Source organism: Moschus berezovskii, chromosome 21 (assembly GCF_049115385.1).
Source record: "Moschus berezovskii isolate FMDL1 chromosome 21, NW_MosBer_1.0, whole genome shotgun sequence".
In the NCBI taxonomy this organism is placed as follows: domain Eukaryota; kingdom Metazoa; phylum Chordata; class Mammalia; order Artiodactyla; family Moschidae; genus Moschus; species Moschus berezovskii.
This window is the reverse complement of record NC_142480.1, coordinates 49,539,148-49,558,488: the sequence shown is the minus strand read 5'-3', so window position 1 is coordinate 49,558,488 and position 19,341 is coordinate 49,539,148. Positions and strand designations below refer to the sequence as shown.

General features: G+C 53.8%; 1 protein-coding gene across 1 annotated transcript; it reads right to left on the bottom strand.

Moving 5' to 3' along the window:
- Positions 1 to 561: 561 nt before the first annotated feature.
- HAPLN3 (hyaluronan and proteoglycan link protein 3) lies at positions 562 to 16,449 on the bottom strand. Its single transcript, XM_055417794.2, has 5 exons — positions 15,500 to 16,449; positions 9,260 to 9,440; positions 5,583 to 5,951; positions 2,148 to 2,450; positions 562 to 1,515 (listed from the first exon to the last, which is right to left on the bottom strand). The coding sequence occupies exons 1-5, from the start codon at positions 15,758 to 15,760 to the stop codon at positions 1,229 to 1,231; spliced, it is 1,401 nt and encodes a 466-aa protein (XP_055273769.2). The 5' UTR covers positions 15,761 to 16,449; the 3' UTR covers positions 562 to 1,228.
- Positions 16,450 to 19,341: the final 2,892 nt, after the last annotated feature.

The following is a 19,341-nucleotide window of genomic DNA, read 5'->3' as shown; positions in this document are numbered from 1 at the left end:
GACATGGGGGTGGGGACCAGGGTGAGGAACAGCCTCCTCCGGCCTCCCACTCTTATGCTGGGTCCACACAGACACACAGCCCGGAGTGGGATGGTGGGAGAACACGCCAGGGCCTCCAGACGCTAGGTCAGTCCCTGAGGCAGGATACACACAGGCAGGCCAGGCCAGAGCAAGGCAGCCTGAAGGTGCAGCCCATGGCGTTCCCTGCCCACCCCAGTGGACAGACCCAGGAGACCTCTTCAGTCTAGGACAGAACCGTCCCCCATGCAGGGAGCTGGACCCTAAGACTGAATGAGATAAAGACTGAGATTTAGGGACTTCCCTGGTGGTTCAGTGGCTAAGACTCCGCACTCGCATTGCAGGGAGCCTGGGTTCGATCCCTGGTCAGGGAACTAGATCCCACATGCCGCAACTAAAGGTCTGCCTGCTGCAATGCAGACCGAAAATCCCGCATGTCACAACTAAGACCTGCCTGGTGCAGCCAAATAAGTAAAGAAGCAAACATTACAAAAAAAAAAAAAAAAAAACAAGAGCAAGACACAGAGGAGGGCTCAGGATGGAGGAAGGGGTCACAGCACCATTTATTGTCCAAAATAGTACACAGACCTGAGGGCCACTCGCCAAACAGGGGAAAATGAGAACAAAACACAGACTCTTTGGAGCCACGAGCGAAGGAAAACATGGGGTGGGAACTCTCTCCCTTCCCTGGGACATCACATGGAAGCCCAGGGACCCTCTTCCCACCCAGGCTCCTCCACCATGCTGACACGGGCCAGCTGCTCCCCAAAGAAGTACGAGGGGCAGGAGACCACCAGGCCCGAACCCCAGTTCCAGAGCCACCTGGCTGCCCTCTCGTCCCCAGGCGGAGACAGAGGACGGGTCGCAGCCCTGGCTCCTCGGGCCACCGCCGGCTCTGGGAACAGCCTCCCCAGGGCCGGGAGAGGGGATGGACTCAGCGATGGCGTAGAGCTCTCATGAGCCCAAGGACCTCAAACGTCCCAGAGAAGAGAGGCAGGAGGAATCGGGGAGGGTGAGAGCCTTGGTAAAGGGACCCGAGTAAAGGGACGATTTGGGATCTGTGGGATTTACCTAAAAAATAATATTTAAAAATAATTTTAAGTTGGAAATTATAAAAACAAGATGAACATTGCCCCAACCCGCGAGGGAAAATAAACTACTCAATAAATACAGCCCGCGAGGGGAGAGCGGGTGCGGCGGGGACCCAGCGCTAGCGCGGCCGGTAGCAGTAGACACCGTACTTGCGGCTCTGTGGGTCTGGGAAGCCGAAGCTTCGGACCCCAGGCTCCAGGGTCCCACAGTTGGAACGTGGGTGAGCCACAGGGTAGCGGGCACTGCCGTCTGCCAGCCAGCCAGCATCGCAGCGGTCCAGGCCACGGAACTTCCAGGCTGCAAAGAGCTGGCCCACCTTCGCGATCTGGGCACCGTCTTCCCGGCAGGCCTCCCTCGCCTCTGCCAGCGTCAGCTTCTCGGGGGTCTCCAGGTAGTACACTCGCCCTGTGGGATGCGGGGCGTGAGCATTGGAGGGGCGGAGCGGGCAGCCTGAGAGGGCCTGGGGCAAGGCCAGCCCATGCAGACCCAGCCCCCAAAAGACCTGCTAACTCTGTGCTTAGGGAGCTGCCACCTATGGAGCATCTGCAGTGGAGACTGTCGGGGGCACCTTCCCAAGTCTCAGCCCCTTTCCAAAAGCATCACCCCACCTGCCATGCTGCTGGCAGTCAGATCTGTACTCTGCCCCAGCCTTTCCTAATTTTACTCCAGGTGGGCACCCCACCTCTGCTGGACCGATCAAGAGTCTCTCATCTGCTCAGCCATTTACTGAACACCTACTAAGTGCCAAGCTGGGATACGGCACTGAACTGACTTGTTTTTATACATGTATCTTCCCATGAAATGAGCTCCTTTGTGAGGGCAGACTGTGTTTTATCTATGATGACCCAGCACCTCGTAGGCACTCAGGGAATGTTGGATGGTTGACTAAACCGATGATCGGTGTGAAGCAGCAGCATCAGGGCACTCAGTTGGACAGGGCTTCAGCTGGAAGTGCCAGCAGGGTGGACAGAGAGGACTGAAGGCCCCCCAGAGGCTGCCCTCCCACCCGCAGGCCCGTGCTTAGCCAGCCCACTCACCCCTGAGGGCAACAGTGAAGCAGAACACATCATAGCGGTGCAGGCGGCGGTGGCGCGGGCCGTAGCTGCGCACGCCGGGGGCCAGGCCCAGGCCTCCGCAGGGGTGCCGGGCCTGCGTGATGGGGTACTGCACCGAGGCGTCCTGCAGCCAGCCCGCATTGCACCAGTCCAGGCCCTCCTCCCAGGCCCGGAACAGCTGCTCAAAGGAGGCCACCACCGCGTCCTGCTCCTCGCAGGCCTGCTGGGCTTCGTGGAAGTTGAACTTGTAGCGCCCTTGGGGGTGCTGGTAAGGAAAGACCACACCTGGGGAGGGCGGAAAAGGGGGCTTGAATGGGTGGGCAGGGCCTGGTGATGGGAGACCCACCTCCACTGAGACAGAGGCTTCCCTCAACACACACACACACACAGTTCCTTAGAAAAGGTCTACAAACCTGTCATCTCCTGTCCACTGTCCAAGTCCAACACAAGACCAGTATCTGCTTTGCATCTCCCTCCCAGAGCTAGACAGACACATCGCAGCACTCAGAAAACTACTAACTTGTTAAAGGAATGAATGAATCAGTCAAATAATATCCCCAATTACAGAACAGGGTTAATACCTAATCCACAGGGCTGTTCCAAGAACCCCTATGGGTTCAGTACGCCTGCCGAGTCACTCAGTTGACTCTTTGTGACCCCACGGGCTGGAGCCCACTGGGCTCCTGTCTATTTTTCCAGGCAAGAATCCCGGAGTGAGCTGCCGTTTCCATCTCCAGGGGAATCTTCCCGACCCAGGGATTGAACCTTCATCCTCTACGTCTCCTAATTGCAGGAGGATTCTTGACCGCTGAGCCACCGAGGAAGCCCATGGTCCCAATTCAGATGTTTAAATCCTAATGCCCAGGGATTTCCCCTGGTGGTCCAGTGGTTAGGAAATGGTGCTTTCACTGCCAGGGCCCAGGATCGATCCCTGGTCAGGGGACTAAGATCCCTCAAGCCGCACAACACAACTAAATAAATAAATCCTAATACCCAATACAATGGTATTAGGAGATGGCGCCTTTGGGAGGTAATTAGGTCATGAGGGTGGAGTCCTCGTGAATGGGGACTTAAAAAAGATACCCCAGAGAGTTCCCCCCAAGCCCCTTCCACCGTTGTGAGGACACAGAAGTCTGCGACCTGGCACCCTGGTCTGAGACTTCCAGCCTCTAGAACTGTGGGAAATGAATCTCTGCTGTTCAGAGGTCACCGAGGCTGCTTTGTTACTGCACCCTGAACTAAGACACCAGTGAGGAGGTGCTGCCACCTACAGGAGACAGGCATTGCTGGGCTCTGAGTCGGTAGCTGAGACCTCATCGTCTGTGTTAACATTAATACGGAAGCTTCAGAGGAGGAGGCAAGAAACTTCCCAGATGTGACAGACGACTTTCAGGGAAAGAGGAAAGAAGACAGTGAAGTCATGAGTGGCTCAGTCGCGTCTGACTGCGACCCCGTGGACTGTATGGAGCCCGCCAGGCTCCTCCCTCCATGGACTCTCCAGTCAAGAGTACTGGAGCGGCGTGCCATTTCCTTCTCCAGGGGATCTTCCCCACCCAGGGATCGAACCCGGGCCTCCCGCACTGCAGGCAAATTCTTTACCGTCTGAGCCACCCGGGAAGCTCCAGGGGAAGAGGAGGGTTGGGAAAAGGTCTTACTAAAGGAGGCTCGAGGTCAGGGAGGTCCTGGGCAGGGAGCTTCCCTTTCTGGTGCCACGGTCTGGGAGGCGCCACAGGCTCCCTCAAAATTTCATGTTTGAAATTTTACTGGAATAAAAATTTTTAAACACCCTGGGCTCAGTCTCTATCAAGTCAGATGAAACCTTAAGGAGAAGGGGTGTCCCTAGGGCCTGGGACTGGCGCTGTTCAAAGGCAGGGTCTAGAGTAAGGGCTCCCTGGATTGGGACTGACTTATACACACTGTGTGATATATACACTCCTATGTATTAAACAGAAAACTAATGAGACCCTGCTGTACAGCATAGGGAACTCTACTCAGTGCTCTGTGGTGACCTAAAAGGGAAGGAAATCTAAAACAGAGGGGACACATGAATGCGTATGGCTGATTACCACTTCTGTGCAGCAAAAAACAGCATGACGTTGTAAAGACACTATACTCCAATTAAAATCAATTAAAAAATAAATAAAAAGTGTACCCCCAAAAAAGTGAGGACTCCCTGCTTCTCTAGGCTGCCCCGGCGGTCCCCAGACAACTGGCTCTGACCAGCTCACCCACATCCCACACCATCAGGGACAAGGAACATGGCCCCTCTGGGTCACCATCTAAGCCCCGTGGACTGGGCAGGTGGCTGCTGGTGGCAAAGTTCGCCTCTGATTGACAAGCCCTTGAGTCACATTCTATCCTCATCTCTTCGAAGGAGATAAAGGAAGAACTACCCTTATCCTTCATTTTACATGTGACAGGACTGGAGCTCTGGGGGGAAGGCACTGATCTGGAGTGCCACAGCTAGGACGGGGCAGACATGGAGTCAGGTCAGCCTTCCCTCTATACCCTCCCAGCAGCCTCCCTAACAGGTAGGAGAGGTCTGAGGACACACAGCCCCAGCCTAGGGTCAGAGAAGGCAGAAGTCATGTGGAGATCACAGCTGGCAGCTTTGGACAGCACTGGTTGTTTTTGTTTTTAATTAGTTAATTTCTACACAAAAATTCAGAGGTTTCACATACGAATATAAGTGTCTCTTGTCAAATCAGAAGATCTGGCTGCAGGGACTTCCCTGGTGGTCCAAGGGGTAAAGAATCCGCCTTCCAATGCAGGAGACGCAGGTTCGATCCCTGGTTGGGAAACTACGATCCCACACGCCTTGGTGCAACTAAGCCAAATTGATCTAGAGCCCGTGCACCACAACAAACTCCCCTAGCATTGCAACTGAGACCCAACGCAGCCAAACAAGTAAATATTTGAAAGAAAGAAAATCGGGCTGCACTGGGCTTGCTTCTGGTGTAGCACCATCAGCTGGGCCTGAGTAGGAGGGCTCAGGAGTGGCCCCGTCCCCACCACTCCCGATCACCCACCCCAGGCTGCCTCATTTGTCTGTGTCTCCTGCCAACCCTGTGTGACTCTCAGCTCTGACTCAATGAGCTCTGTCATCAGCTCCTGTCTCCCTCTCTCTGAACAGGACGTGAGCAAGAGGGAGCAGAGAGCAGTGGATTCTGGAGTCTGGCTGCCTGGGGTCAAACCCCTACTCGGCCATGTATGAGCTGTGTGCCCTTAGGTAAGTGACTTGACCTCTCTGTGACTCAGTTTTCTCATCCACACATTGCACGTGTGAATAACAGGAGCTTCCTCATAGGGTTGTTCTGAGGACTAGATGTTTTATCTGGCAGAAGCACAGAGGTCTAGATGCTTTCTCGGGGCCTTCTCCCCGCAGACCCCAGGACCTAGCCACCGTCAGGGTCTCACCCCGCAGCTCCAGCTCCACGAGGCCGCTCTCATCCTCCAGCCCGTCGATGACCTCGCAGCGGTAGCGCCCGTAGTCCTCCAGCCGCAGGTCCCGGATCTCCAGCGACACTTCCCGTGCCCCGGCCTGCCGCAGGCGCACCCGGCCTCGGTAATCCCCAAAGGTGCGCTGCCTCAGCCCCACGGCCACCAGCACGTCCTGCTCTGGGACCCCGTTCTCCGACAGCTTCCACCATTTGATGCGCACGGGCCGTGGAGAGGCCAGGGCCGGCTCGTAGTGGTAGCGGCAGGGCAGGGTCACGTTGGCCCCTCGGTGGGAGAACAGGGTCTCCTCCGGCGTCTCTACCACCAGTTTCACTCCATTGAAGATGCCTGAGGGGAGAGGCGGGGTGCAGATGGGGACCTCCGGCGGCACCTCGGCAGTGCTGCGGGGGCACCCTCTCCCTCACCCTCACCCCCAGCTCCCACCAGGCTCAGGAGTTCTAGATTGCACCGCCCCTACACCCACACATTCTGCAAGGTGACTTCACAACTCCTTCCTTCAGGAGGTAACTCTCTGAACCACCTCCAGTCCCTGAAATCCTCGCTGACCCTGCCACTTGCTTTGACCAAATGAACGCAGGGGAAGTGAGTATTCTGAGGTGCTTGTTTGGAGCCGAGGCTCCGGGGGTCCTGCTGAGGCCTCTCTTTCTCTCAGAACCTTGCCAACCACCATCAGAACAAGGCCTGGGCTCCCCTGTGGGGTGAGATCACGCAGAGAGCAGAGACAAGCCCTCCTAGCTGAGGCCCAGAAGTAAACCCACCAGCCCCCAGCTGACCTGCCCGCCCACCGCAGGCACAATCAATTAAGTGAGCACAGCCAAGACACGAGAGACAGAGCCCAGTCCAAAACGCCGGCCCATGAAACCATGAGCAAAGTACATGGCTGTTGTCTTAAACCACCAGGTTTGTTAGCAGAAGATGCAAACTGGTGGACTTCCCTGATGGTCCATGGATGGCAGATGAGAAGTTGCTGTGTAGCACACGGAGGCTACCTCTGGTGCTCTGTGATGACCTGGAGGGATGGGATGCGGAGAGGGGAGGGAGGCTGGAGACAGAGGGGATGTGTGGATAATTATGGCTGATTTGTGTTGCACAGCAGAAACCAATATAACACTGTAAAAATGCTTTGTTGTTACTGAGTCGCTCAGTCATGTCCAACTCTTCATGACCCCATGAACAGCAGCACACCACACCAGACTTCCCTGTCCTTCACTTTTCAAATATATTTAAATTTTTTTAAATGGGGGAAAAAAAGAATCCACACTTTCACTGTGGTGGCAGTGGGGGGAGGCGGGTTTGATCCCTGGTTGGGGAACTAAGATGCCACATGGTTCAGCTTGAAAAAAAGAAAAGTAAATTGGTGTAGCTGGCAGCAAGAGCACCTCAGATGGGAAGGCGGGGGGACTCAGATCATCTGAGTCTCCTTCTTTAACACACTGGTCACAAGCGAGCACAGCCTGCCCTTCAGTCTGGCCAGCTGACCACCAGGACTCTTCCCAAACACCTAGAGACACAGGTGAGATGAGGCCAGGACTTATAGAGGAGACTGCAGTCAGGCTCAGGGGGACAAATAAACTCCAAGCCTAACATGCGCCACAGGAACCAGATTTATGGGCTAAGATTGGCCCATCTCTCACTTGAGTCTTCCTATTGGGGCCTCATGGTCTCACAGCCTTAGGTCTGGACTTGAGACCTTAGAGGTACACAGGGAAAGGGCAGGGGGTAACCTCAGGAGCAAGCAAGTGATAGACAGGGAGGCTCCCTGCAGAGAATCTCATGCTGAAAAACAGTCATACTTAACGACTCCTGGCCTGTGTCCGAGTTTCTATGAGGCTCATATGACCTAACAGATGATGCATAGTAGGTGCATAAAGCTGCTGATAAAAAGTCACCTGGCTTTTTCAGTAACTGGCCTGAAGTGACCTCTAAAAATGGTTTGCTATTCACTTAACCCAGAAAATTGCACAAAATCAAGAGGTTCAAATTTTCATGTTCCACTTTAAGAACACTGCTTCCCTGGTGGCTCAGCTGGTAAAGAATCTGCCTGCAATGCAGGAGACCCCAGTTCGATTCCTGGGTCAGGAAGATCCCCTGGAGAAGGGATAGGCTACCCACTCCAGTATTCTTGGGCTTCCCTTGTGGCTCAGCTGGTAAAGAATCCGCCTGCAATGGAGGAGACCTGGGTTCGATCCTTGGGTTGGGAAGATTCCCTGGAGTAAGGGAAAGGCTACCCACTCCATTATTCTGGCCTGGAGAATTCCATGGACTGTATAGTCCATGAGGTCGCAAAAGTTGGTCGGACATGACTAAGCGACTTTCACTTTCTTTTAAGAACACTCATGAAACCACCCAGCCCATGAAGGGTATGCATATCCAGAAAGCCACCAAGTATCTAAAAGATGTCACTTTAAAGATATTGTGTGCCATTCCGTCATTACAATGGTGTTGATAGGTGTTCCCAGGCCAAACAGTGGGGCTGGATGCAGGGTTGGTGCTGAATTTTTATTGCACATGCTCAGAAATGCAGAGTGATTCCAGATTTCAGAGCTTAGATGTAGATTCTCTGGTCATTGAGCACGTCCAGGTGAACAAAGCCTCTAAAGATGCGGGACAGGACTTAAACAGAGCTCAGGGTTGGATCAACCCATACCTAAGCTCCCCTGACACATGTAGATGATCCTTATTGAAAAAAGTCAGATTATTCCTAAACCAGAAGAGAAGGCTGCACAGAAGAAAAAGTTTTCCCAAAAGAAGCCAAAGAAACAATAATTTATGGCCCTGGGACTTCCTGATGGTCCAATGGCTAAGACTTCACACTCCCAATGCAGGGGGCCTGGGTTCGATCCCTGGTCAGGGAACTAGATCCCACATGCCTTAACTAAAGATCCCAAAGTGTCACAACTAAGACCCAGCACAGCCAAATAAATAAATAAATATTAAAAAAGAAATGTACGGCCTGGGAAGAAACGCTGCAAAAAAAAAAAAGCAAATAAAAGTTTAAAAAAAGTCACCTGCCCAAAGCCACATAGCTAGTAAGTGGCAAAATGGAGAGTCAAACACATCTCCTTAACTCCAAACCCCTTTTCCACTGGGAAGACCTGGGGAAGTCACGTTTAAGTGGAATTCTGAAAGACTGGCAGGACTCTGGGGAAAGTATAAAAAGCAAACTTGACCATGCTACAGTGCATTCGGCTCCACACCCATGGGTTGCTGTTGGTTTAGTTGCTCAGTCGTGTCTGACTCTTGCAACCCCATGGGCTGTAGCCTACCAGGCTCCTCTTTCCATGGGATTCTCCAGGCAAGAATGCTGGAATGGGTTGCCATTTCGTCCTCCAGGGGATCTTCCCAACCCAGGGATCAAACCCGGGTCTCCTGCATTGAGGGCGGATTCTTTACTGACTGAGCCACCAGGGAAGCCCTCCATATCTGAGAGGCCAGTAGACATGGAGTAACAGAACAACCCTTCTGCTCATCTTAGCAACAAGGCTGGACCACTGCAAGGGCCCAGATGGGAGCAGGGCGGCTGGCTTCATGCCCTGAGCCCTCACCCAACTCAGAACTTGCAGGGGCCAGGAGAGGCCTTCGTCACCTCACCGAACCAAGAGCCGAGCTAAGAGCAGAGCCAAGAGGCCACCCACCTTCGCTGTAGCCGTTGCCCAGGTTCCGGTCATTGGGACGGTTGGAGTAGTAGAAGCCATTGTAGAAAGGCAGGCCGGAGACACAGCACAGCAGGAGCAGCAGGATTGGGAGCCTCAGGCCCATGGCGTCATGCACCGGGCAGCGCCAGGGTGTCCAGGCAAGGCTGGGGCCCAGGGCAAACTGGGAGGAGGAGAAAAGCAAGCCAATGAGAGAAGTCTGCAGCAGGGGCCCAGGGACCCACTCACTCATTCATTCAATCAACAGGAAATTAGCAGCTTCCCTGGTGGCTCAATGGTAAAGAATTTGCCTGCCAAGCAGGAGACAAGGGTTCAAACCCTGGGTCGGGAAAATCCCCTGAAGGAGGAAATAGCAACCCTCTCCAGTATTCTTGCCTGGAGAATCCCATGCACAGAGGAGCCTGGCGGGCTACTGTCCCCAGGGTTGCAAAGTCAAACACGACAGAAGTGACTTAGCATGCATACATATACGTGTGTGTGTGTGTGTGGTTCAGATGCTGAAGAATCTGCCTGCAATGCAGGAGACCGGAGTTCAGTCCCTGGGTTGGGAAGATCCCTTGGAGAGGGAACGGCTACCCACTCCAGTATTCTTGCCTGGAGAATTCCATGGACAGAGGAGCCTGGCAGGCTGCAGTCCATGGGGTCGCGGAGTTGGTCACAACTGAACAACTTTCACTTTCCAACCTTTTTGGCACCAAGGACCTGTTTCAAGGAAGACGATTTTTCCATGGACTGGGGCAGGGTGGAGGTAGGGGTGGTGATGGTTTCAGAATGATTCAAGCACGTTATGTTTATTGTGCACTTCATTTCTATTATTATTACATCAGCTCCACCTCAGATGACCAGGCATTAGATCCTGGAGGTTGGGGACCCCTGTGATAGAGCAGCTTCGGCATGCCAGGCACCGTTCTCGCAGCCGGACAACAGCAGTGTTGAGCAAGATGAGGTCCCTGCTCTAAGGGGACTGCACCCTGCAGGCAAGATGGGCAGCAGGCAAGCCAGCAAATCCTAAGCGGGAGTTTATTGTTGTCATTTTTTAGTCCCTAAGTCGTGTCAGACTCTTTTGTGACCCCATGTACTGCAGGCTCCTTTCTCCGTGGGTTTCTCCAGGCAAGAATACTGGAGCTGATTGCCATGCCCTCCGCCAGGGAATCTTCCTGGATCAGGGATCAAACCCGTGTCTTCTGCACTGGCAGGCAGATTCTTTACCACTGAGCCACCAGTGAAGCCCAAGCAGGAATTAGGAGGCAGTGCAACGAGTTGAGTCACTGGAAAAGACTCTGATGCTGGGAAAGGTTGGGGGCGGGAGGAGAAGGGGACGACGGAGAATGAGATGGCTGGATGGCATCACCAACTCTGTGGACATGAGTTTGGGTGAACTCCGGGAGTTAGTGATGGACAGGGAGGCCTGGCGTGCTGTGATTCATGGGGTCGCGGAGAGTCAGACACGACTGAGCGACTGAACTGAACTGAAAAGACTGCAGAAAAAATTAAGCAGGAGCATATGACAGTATCACCATTTTTCAAACTGCAGGGTTGAATTGGAAAATTGTGAGTAGTATTTTAAAATGACATTGAAGAGACCAGACTAGACTAGAAAATATCAGGTGCATTCATGGTTAGTGAGGATGAGTCCTGCACTGCAAAGCTTTTATTTCAGTCCAGAAACGTCTGTGGAGGTAGAGGTTAAAAAAACATTTTTTTATGCCATGCTAGAATACTTCTGGGGGGCTATTACAGTTTAAGTGGACACTCAAACAAAATAGGCAGCTGGCCAAGGGCTATAGATTGTTGATTCAATTCTTTTTGTATTGCATCAAAATATTATGTCTTGATTATTGACATTTTTGGCATGCACACTCCCCTCCCTTAAATTTTCACATGAGGGGACTTCCCTGATGGTCCAATGGTTAAGACTTTACCTTCCAGCGTAGCGGATGTGGGCTTGATCCCTGGTCGGGAAGTTGAGACCCCATATGTCTGGTCGTCAAGAAAACCAAGACATAAAATAGAAGCAATGTTGTAACAAGTTCAGCAGAGACTTTAGAAATGGTCCACATTGGAAAAAAAAAAAAAAAATTGCACACAAGCCTAGTGCCCCACATACCTGCCCCTCATTCCTGCCCTGCTTGTCCATTTACTGAAAGTGGCGTGTGTGTACTCAGTTACTTCAACTGGGTCCAAATCTTTGCAACCCCATGGACTGTAGTCTGTCAGGTTCCTCTATCCATGGATTCTCCAGACAAGAATACTGGAGTGGGTTGCCATTTCCTTCTCCAAGGGATCTTCCCAACCCAGGGATTGAGCCCACCATCTCCCATGGATCCCGCACTGGCAGGTAGTTTCTTTACCATTGAGCCGCCATTAGAGTGTCTTTATTGGAAACATCCAGGGTGAATTCTGCTTCCTGCCAAGGCTCTGGCTGAAACCTGGGAGAGGAGAACAGAAGGATCAGTGTCTAGATGCCCTTGGGTGTCAGACTCAGCAGCCTGTCCTTTGTCCCCAAGGCCCTGGGGTGCTAGTAGTGGCTTTAGCCAGAGGAGCCACAGGATCAGACCTACATGTTAAAAATATCCCTCCAGCGGCTGAGTGGAAAGCAGACTCTGGGGCAGCGAGACCAGAGTTGACAGCAGGCATTTGGAAGTATGAGTGTGATCATCAGGCAGCAACGTGGAAAGTGCACAGCGTAAAATTTAGGGTAGACAAAGCAGAACACAGACTTGCCACTCTGCTATGATTGTAAGTGTGTGACCCTAAGAATGCCTGTGTACAGGAACTAGAAGGGGAGGGATACAGCAAAACCAGAGAAAGGGAGGGAAAAAAAGAAAAGCATTGGCCTGTAAGGGTGGTGGAATGCGGAGGAAGCATTCTTGTTTTCAGAACAGTTAGGAGCTCTTACTGGAGAAGAAGCAATGATGTGAAGGAAGTTGAGGGGTAGAATCCACTGTGCCCTCAGACCTCTTTGCAGGGAGCCCAAGGCCCAGACTTGCCCTGTGTGCTGTGCATGACTGGAGGACACTGTGAGCCTTGCTCCTTGTCCAAGAGGAATCCCTAGGTGACATCCACAAAGCCTCTTGGTGACTTCGATCTAAGCAGCCTAAGCACAAACAGGAGCTTCCCAGGTGGCTCAGTGGTAAAGAATTCACCTGCCAACTCAGGAGATGCCAGAGACACAGGTGCGATCCCTGGGTCTAGAGGGTCTAGAAGATCACCTAGAGGAGGGCATGGCAACCCACTCCAGTATTCTTGCCTGGGAAATCCCGTGGACAGAGGAGCCTGGTGGGCTACAGTCTATACAGTCGCAAAAGAGTCAGACAAGAATGAACAACTCAACAGCTCAAAACACGTGCAACTTTGTAACCAGAGCACTACATGCAATTTTGTAACCAGAGCTCTAACAGAAACAAGAGCAATCCTGAAAAAAAGAAAAAAACCAGCCAGCATGTCATTCTGCGCTTTGCAGCTTTCACCCACCACTGGAGAAAACACTTCTTCCTTCAGGATGTGGGTTCTTAGGGGCACTGGATTCCAAAAGATACTAGGTTTACCAAAATTAAAAGTCTGACCCAGGGTAAAGTCATCTTCTTAAATGTTTTGTTTTGGTTTTTAACACAGAGGAAATGTCTTTGCAACTTCTTCAGCTGTTTCCCACATTTTGGGGGCTGTGCTGGGTCTCTCTCCATTGGGCAGGCTTTTCTCTTCTTGTGGCACACAGGAGCTTCTCTAGTTGCAGTGGGTGGGCTCAACTAGTTGTGAAGCACAGGCTTCTCTAGTTGTGGGCTTCTCTAGTGGCTGTTCACAGGCTTAGTTGCCCTGAGGTAGTGCTAGTCGCTCAGTCATGTCCAACTCTTTGTGACCACATGGACTGTAGCCCACCAGGCTCCTCTGTCCACAGGATTTCCCAGGCAAGAATACTGGAGTGGGTTGCCATTTCCTTCTCCAGGGGATCTTCCAGACCCAGGGATCAACCCGGGTCACCTGCATTGCAGGCGGATTCTTTAACATCTGAGCAGTATTCTGGCCAGGAGAATTCCATGGCCCTGAGGTATGTGGGATATAATTCCTCAACCAGGGATCAAATGTGCGTCCTCTGCACTAGAAAGTGGATTCTTAACCACTGGATCACCAGGGAAGTCCCTGGTTTCTACTTTTACCAGAAAACGTTATGCTAAGTTCTGTTCAGCAGCTAAACCAGCAGTACAGCGCTCCTATTTCACCAAATTTCTCGCATCCTTCAGATGAGATGGCAAGAGTTTGGAGACTGAGAGTTTGGGGAGAGTTTGGGGAATCTGGACAGGGAAGGATGCTGTGTTATTCAAATCTACTTGGTTCTTGAGTGCTGGACAGTGAACAGCAAGCATTCAAATAGTTTGGGACATCAGTAAGAATGGCACTTTCTGCAGCACTGACAGCATTTATCTTAAGGAATTCACACATTGCTGAGGTCTGCTCTTTAATGGTGAAGAACTCTTGTTTTGGTCACTTTAGTACATTCAGTTCAGTTCAGTCGCTCAGTCGTCTCCGACTCTTTGCGACCCCGTGAATCACAGCACGCCAGGCCTCCCTGTCCATCACCAACTCCCGGAGTTCACTCAAACTCATGTCCACCGAGACAGTGATGCCATCCAGCCTTATCTCATTCTCTGTCGTCCCCGTCTCCTCCCACCCCCAATCCCTCCCAGCATCAGACTCTTTTCCAGTGAGTCAACTCGTCGCATGAGGTGGCCAAAGTATTGCAGTTTCAGCTTTAGCATCAGTCCTTCCAATGAACACCCAGGATTGATCTCCTTTAGAATGGACTGGTTGGATCTCCTTGCAGTCCAAGGGACTCTCAAGAGTCTTCTCCAGCACATTAGTGAGCTGGAGAAAAAAAAAATCACCATCAGACCAAAGAGATTCCATGTTATACCAACGTTGCACCCCTAGGGTTCTTACCAGTCATGCATGAAGTAATTCACGGTTCAGAAACTAAGCCCTGAGCCAGAACAGCTCTTAGTTTCCGGTCTGGGGTGATTTTTTTTCCCCCAGCTCACTAAAGTATTGGAGTGGCCAAAATAAGATGTGTGGATTCCCTGATTCCTGACGACCCATGCTTTGCTTTTCCCAGCCACCACTTTCCTTAGGATCCCTCCGCACATCAGAATAAGCTGATCCCTGACTTTTTGGGAAGATGAGCCACAGCCGAGCACCCCGACTGCACCACCGGGCAGCACACATCTCCCTGACACCAGCAGAGGGCAGCCTTGCCCTCCAGGTCTCCATCAGCCCGCTCCCGGAGAGGAATTTGACTTCGGTGCCCCAAGCCCTTTGAAACCTGCAGTTCCCGGAAAGTAGAAGTCCGGAGGTGTTTCCTACCAGCATTCCCAACCCGCTGGCCCGTGCAGGGCTGTGGGAGAGGGGCCAGGGCGCCTCTCGGTCACCTCCTCCTGCGGCAGAGGGCAAAAGGCCCTCCGGAGGTCAGCGCTGGGCGTCAGGGTCCAGACCGGGTCACAGGCTGCTGAAGGCCACCCAGCGAGTTGGTGACAGAGCTGGGTCCAAGTGTCCAGAGTTGTTTTTTGTTTTGTTTTTTTCCTGGCTGCTCAGGAGCCCTAAATTCCTCCCTAAAGGATCCCGTCTCCCACCCAGGACTTTACTCTCCGCGCGCTCCGGCTGTTGCCTAAGTTAGAAACCCCACTGAACCCAGGCCTGAAACCCACGAGCATCCATTGTGTTTGCCCTTAGAGGGCCAGAGCAGGCCGGCAGAGGACCACCCGCCCGCTGCCTCAGGAGGCGTCCCCAGCCCCTCGCAGTGTTCCCGACCCCCGCCCCCGCTCCCGCCCCCAACAGAGGAGCATCCAACAGATGCCCCGCGGCAGAGCCCGGCGCCTGGGGCGCTGTGCTGGAGGCTGCGGGATAAGCTGCGGAGAGACCCGGTGGGGGACAGAAGACCCGGGAGGAGGACTCGGAGGCCACTGGTTTCCCTCTGAATTGGCGCCCTCGCCGACCAGGGTCTATGCACAAGGGTCCCACGCAAGGCAGCCCACGCCGCGCGCTGCTCTGAACCCGCGGGCGCCCGGGGCGATCACAACCCGACTCGGCCCCGGCCCCGGCCCCGCGGGGTCCGGCTCACTCCTCCTGCCCACTTCCCCAACGCTGCCTGGGAAGCGTGGGGCTGAGGAAGCGGGAAGAGAGGAATCGGCCCATAGGGCGCCCCAGGAGCCCGACCACCCCTGAGCTACGTACCGTCCCCGGGCGGCTCCTCGACGGCTCGAGCGCTCCGGTCGGGGGAAGCAGGCGGCCTCGGCGATCTTGAATGGCCAGAAGGGAAGCGGCTGCGGACGAACCCCCGCGCTCCCGCCGGGCCAGCCCCTTAAAGGAACACACGCCCCTTTCCCTCCCTTGGGCTGGGCCCAAACGGAGGAGGTGCGACAGATTTGGGCGGCCTCCAGACTTGCCTGGAGACCACCCCAAACCGGCTGGAGACCACCCCAACCTGCGGAGCATCTGGGCAGGCCGCGCGGTGAAGGGAGTGCCCCGGAGTTGAGGCTGTCATATTCAGGGGAGTGGAAGAGGAGCGTTCCGAGAGAAAGGGTCTCATTAGAACGTTCCGGTTTACCGAAAGCAACGGGACTAAGCAGGGGGAAGCCCCCACCCCACCTCCATACTGCGGGTGGGCTATGGCCGACTCCCACCTTCAGGCGAGGGAGGGGTGACCGTTCTCACCTGCCTCTCGCGCACAGAAGGCAAAGGGGCGCTGACATCCCTCCTGCCCTAGAATTTGACCGTCAGGAAATCTAGTGCCGGTTGGCTAACTCTGCATCAGGCACAGGGAGGCTGCCCCTAGTAGGTGGGGCTTGAGTGAGTAGTCCTGGGGGCGGGCAGGGGGAACATAGGATGGGCAGGTGGTGCTCCCAGCAGCCTGCAGGGGCAGTCAGGCTTCCGACTGGTCCTCCAACAGGGGTGACTCAGCTTTAGAATCCTGACCTGTCAGCACAGCTATCAGGCAGCCAGCTCCCAGGATGCCTGTTTGGACTGGGTGTTTAATTTTCCCTCCAGGCCAACGGGAGGCCTGGCCTGGAAGCCCCATTGGTTCCGCAGCAGCCAAGCCTAAGGAGATCTTTCCGCCTTGGCCAAGTGGTCACTGAACCCGAACCCCTTCCTAAATACACCTTGACAGTATGTGTGTGTGTGTGTGTGTGTGTGTGTGTGTGATTTGACAGGAGCATCTCACAGCACAAAGAGCTGCAATACAAGTGTGTGTATGCTGTCGTGTCCGACTCCTGTGACCCCATGGACTGTAGCCCGCCAGGTTCCTCTGTCCATGGGATGCTCCAGGCAAGAATACTGGAGTAGGTACCCATTCTCTTCTCCACGGTGGACTAAACTGCACCCAAAGTGAATGCCAGCCTGATGGGCAAAAGGGAACCAGTGCAGTTTCCTCCCCAAGGGAGAGCTGTCAGAAGACTGGGTGCAAGATGGATGGGATGGGGAAACGAGCAGGATGCAAGTTCCAATTAGGAAACCCTTGCAAGCTTTGCTGACAATGATCCGAGTTTCTGAGGCCCCTGATGAGCCAGGCTTTGCATCAGTGCCCGTGTACATTCTCTCCATCCGACCCAAGGCCATGGAGTTGGTCCTCTTATTTCTGCTTTACAGGTGGGAAATGAGGCTCAGAGGGAACTAAGTAAATTGCCCAAGATCACTCAGAGCCAGGATTTGAACCCAGATTCTCCAACTTGGAGGCCTTCCTGGTAGCTCAGATGGTAAAGAATCCTCCTGAAATGCAGGTGACCCAGGTTCGAGTCCCACATCCGGAAGATCCCCTGGAGACAGAAATGGCAACCCACTCCAGTATTCTTGCCTGGGAAATCCCATGGACAGAGGAGCCTGGTGGGCTACAGCCCATGGATTCACTAAGAATTGGACACGACTAGGCAACTGATACTTTCACTTTTCTCCGACTTGAGGCCTTGTGCTTCTAATCACTCCACTATATTTAAACCAGGAATGAAAAGGTATCTAGACTCCTGGGAGAGGCAGGTCAACAGGTTCCAGTGCTGACAGCCACACACGTAGGGAGAGGGATGAATGAGCATCAGAGAAGATCAGTTTTGTTACAGCAAAGCAAGTTTAACATCCTGGCCAGTGGCAGGGCTAGCCAGCAGGAAAAATCTCAAGAGGTGGCTCTCAGGACTGTGGTCAGGAATAAAAAACATAAATTGGTGGAGGTGATGGTGAAAGCTTTGGAAGTGGAGGGGGCTGCCCAGGGAGAGGAGTCAAGGACAGAAGGGGTCAGGAGGGAAGGGACCCTCATCTGAAGGGTCCCAGGAGGGGGACTTTCAGAAGGCTATGGGCCAACACATCCGAGGCTGCAAAGATGAGCCTTAGAAGGGGCTGAGAGGTGGCTTAGGCAATTTCAGAGTCACCTTGGGTTTCCTGGGCCAGGTGGAGGGTTTGTGACTACTGCCCACCAGTCCACCTGGCCGGCCAGCCAGGGAAACTGGCCAGCAGGAAATATCCAATGCCACAGAGGGACAAGATGACAGACTGGAGTGAAGCTCAGTTTCCCCTTCTGCAAGTGGGACTCCTGGGACTTACTGCAAGTGGGACTTACTGGGGGAACGGAACCATCCCAGAGCAGAGATGCAGAGGGGAAAAGCTGCTCAGTCCCCAGGAGAGGCCCGAACAAGTTTGGTGGTGGGATATGCTCCTAGGAGGGAGTCCTAAAGTCAGTAACCATCCAGAAAGACTCCAGACCCAGACCATGCAGCTCCACAGAGGAGAGCTCTGAAATGGGAAGGAACCCCAGCCCCCAGGGATGGGGAACCCCACCCTCCCAGTTCATTCAGAGACCACAGTCTGAGCCTTTTATTCTGCCCCTGCCCAGCCAAGAAGCCCAGCCAAGCTCTAGGGGAGGAGCCACTTCCAGACTAATTTCCCTGATGAAGTTCCAACAAAACCACACCCTCCCTTTGGCAGCCACATGGCCAGATCTGCAGCCCAGGCGCTGCCTAAATGTGTCAAGGCACACTCCCAAAGTCTGTTCAGGAAAATCCATCTTGTGTCCCAAGACTAAGGGGTGGTCTCATATGCCCCTTTCCCGGCTAGTCAGTCCCTCCTTTATCTGCAGCCCCCCTTCCAGATCACTGATTTGCAGTGTGCCCCCCTACACATGAGCCACTTTCTGATGGCTCCCCGCTAAGGGTGGGGAGTGGGAAGAGGGGTACCCCTGGAGTTTCCTCCCAGCCATGGAGTAAAACTGTCAGTGGCTTCCCAGGACCGAGTGTGCTTATCCAGCAGTGCCTAGCCCCTTTGGCAGAGCCCTGCCACCGTCCCCCCATCCCACACTGCACCCCACCCTGGGGCCTCCCGCGGCTCTAAAAGCAGCCTAGGTTCGCTAAGTTTCTAACAGCTCGTCCAGCCCACCGTTCCAGTGGCAAAGAAAATGGAAACTGCCGAAGGGGAAAACCAGCTGCCTCCGCCTGTTTTCCTGGAGCCGGAAAGGAGCAAAGGCAGGCCTGAAGGAAGCCACTTCGCAGGCTCCCAGGGGCCCCTCACCTGGCAGCAACTAAGGCCCTGGGCTGCATGGCTCTGAAGCAGGAGAACTATGGGGAAGAGTCCTGACCCCTCCAGTGAGACTCCAGCCCCTGCCCCCTAGCAGCCAGGTCCTCCCTCTCTGCAGCCAGGTCAGGTGACACAGAATGCTAGGGCTCAGCGAGGGTTGAGGGCGAGGACAGCAACCAGCCCACGTCTAAGCCCACTGAGTGAGTGAAAGTCGCTCAGTCATGTCCGACTCTTCATGAACTCATGGACTATATAGTCCATGGAATTCTCCAGGCCAGAATACTGCAGTGGATAGCCTTTCCCTTCTCCAGGGGATCTTCCCAACCCAGGGATCAAACCCAGGTCTCCTGCATTGCAGGCAGATTCTTTACCAGCTGAGCCACAAGGGAAGCCCAAGAATACTGGAGTGGGTCACCTAAACCTTCTCCAGCGGATCTTCCCAACCCAGAAATTGAACCGGGGTCTTCTGCATTGCCGGCGGAAGCCCATTTCGACGGAGCAATGATGAATCACAGCAAGCG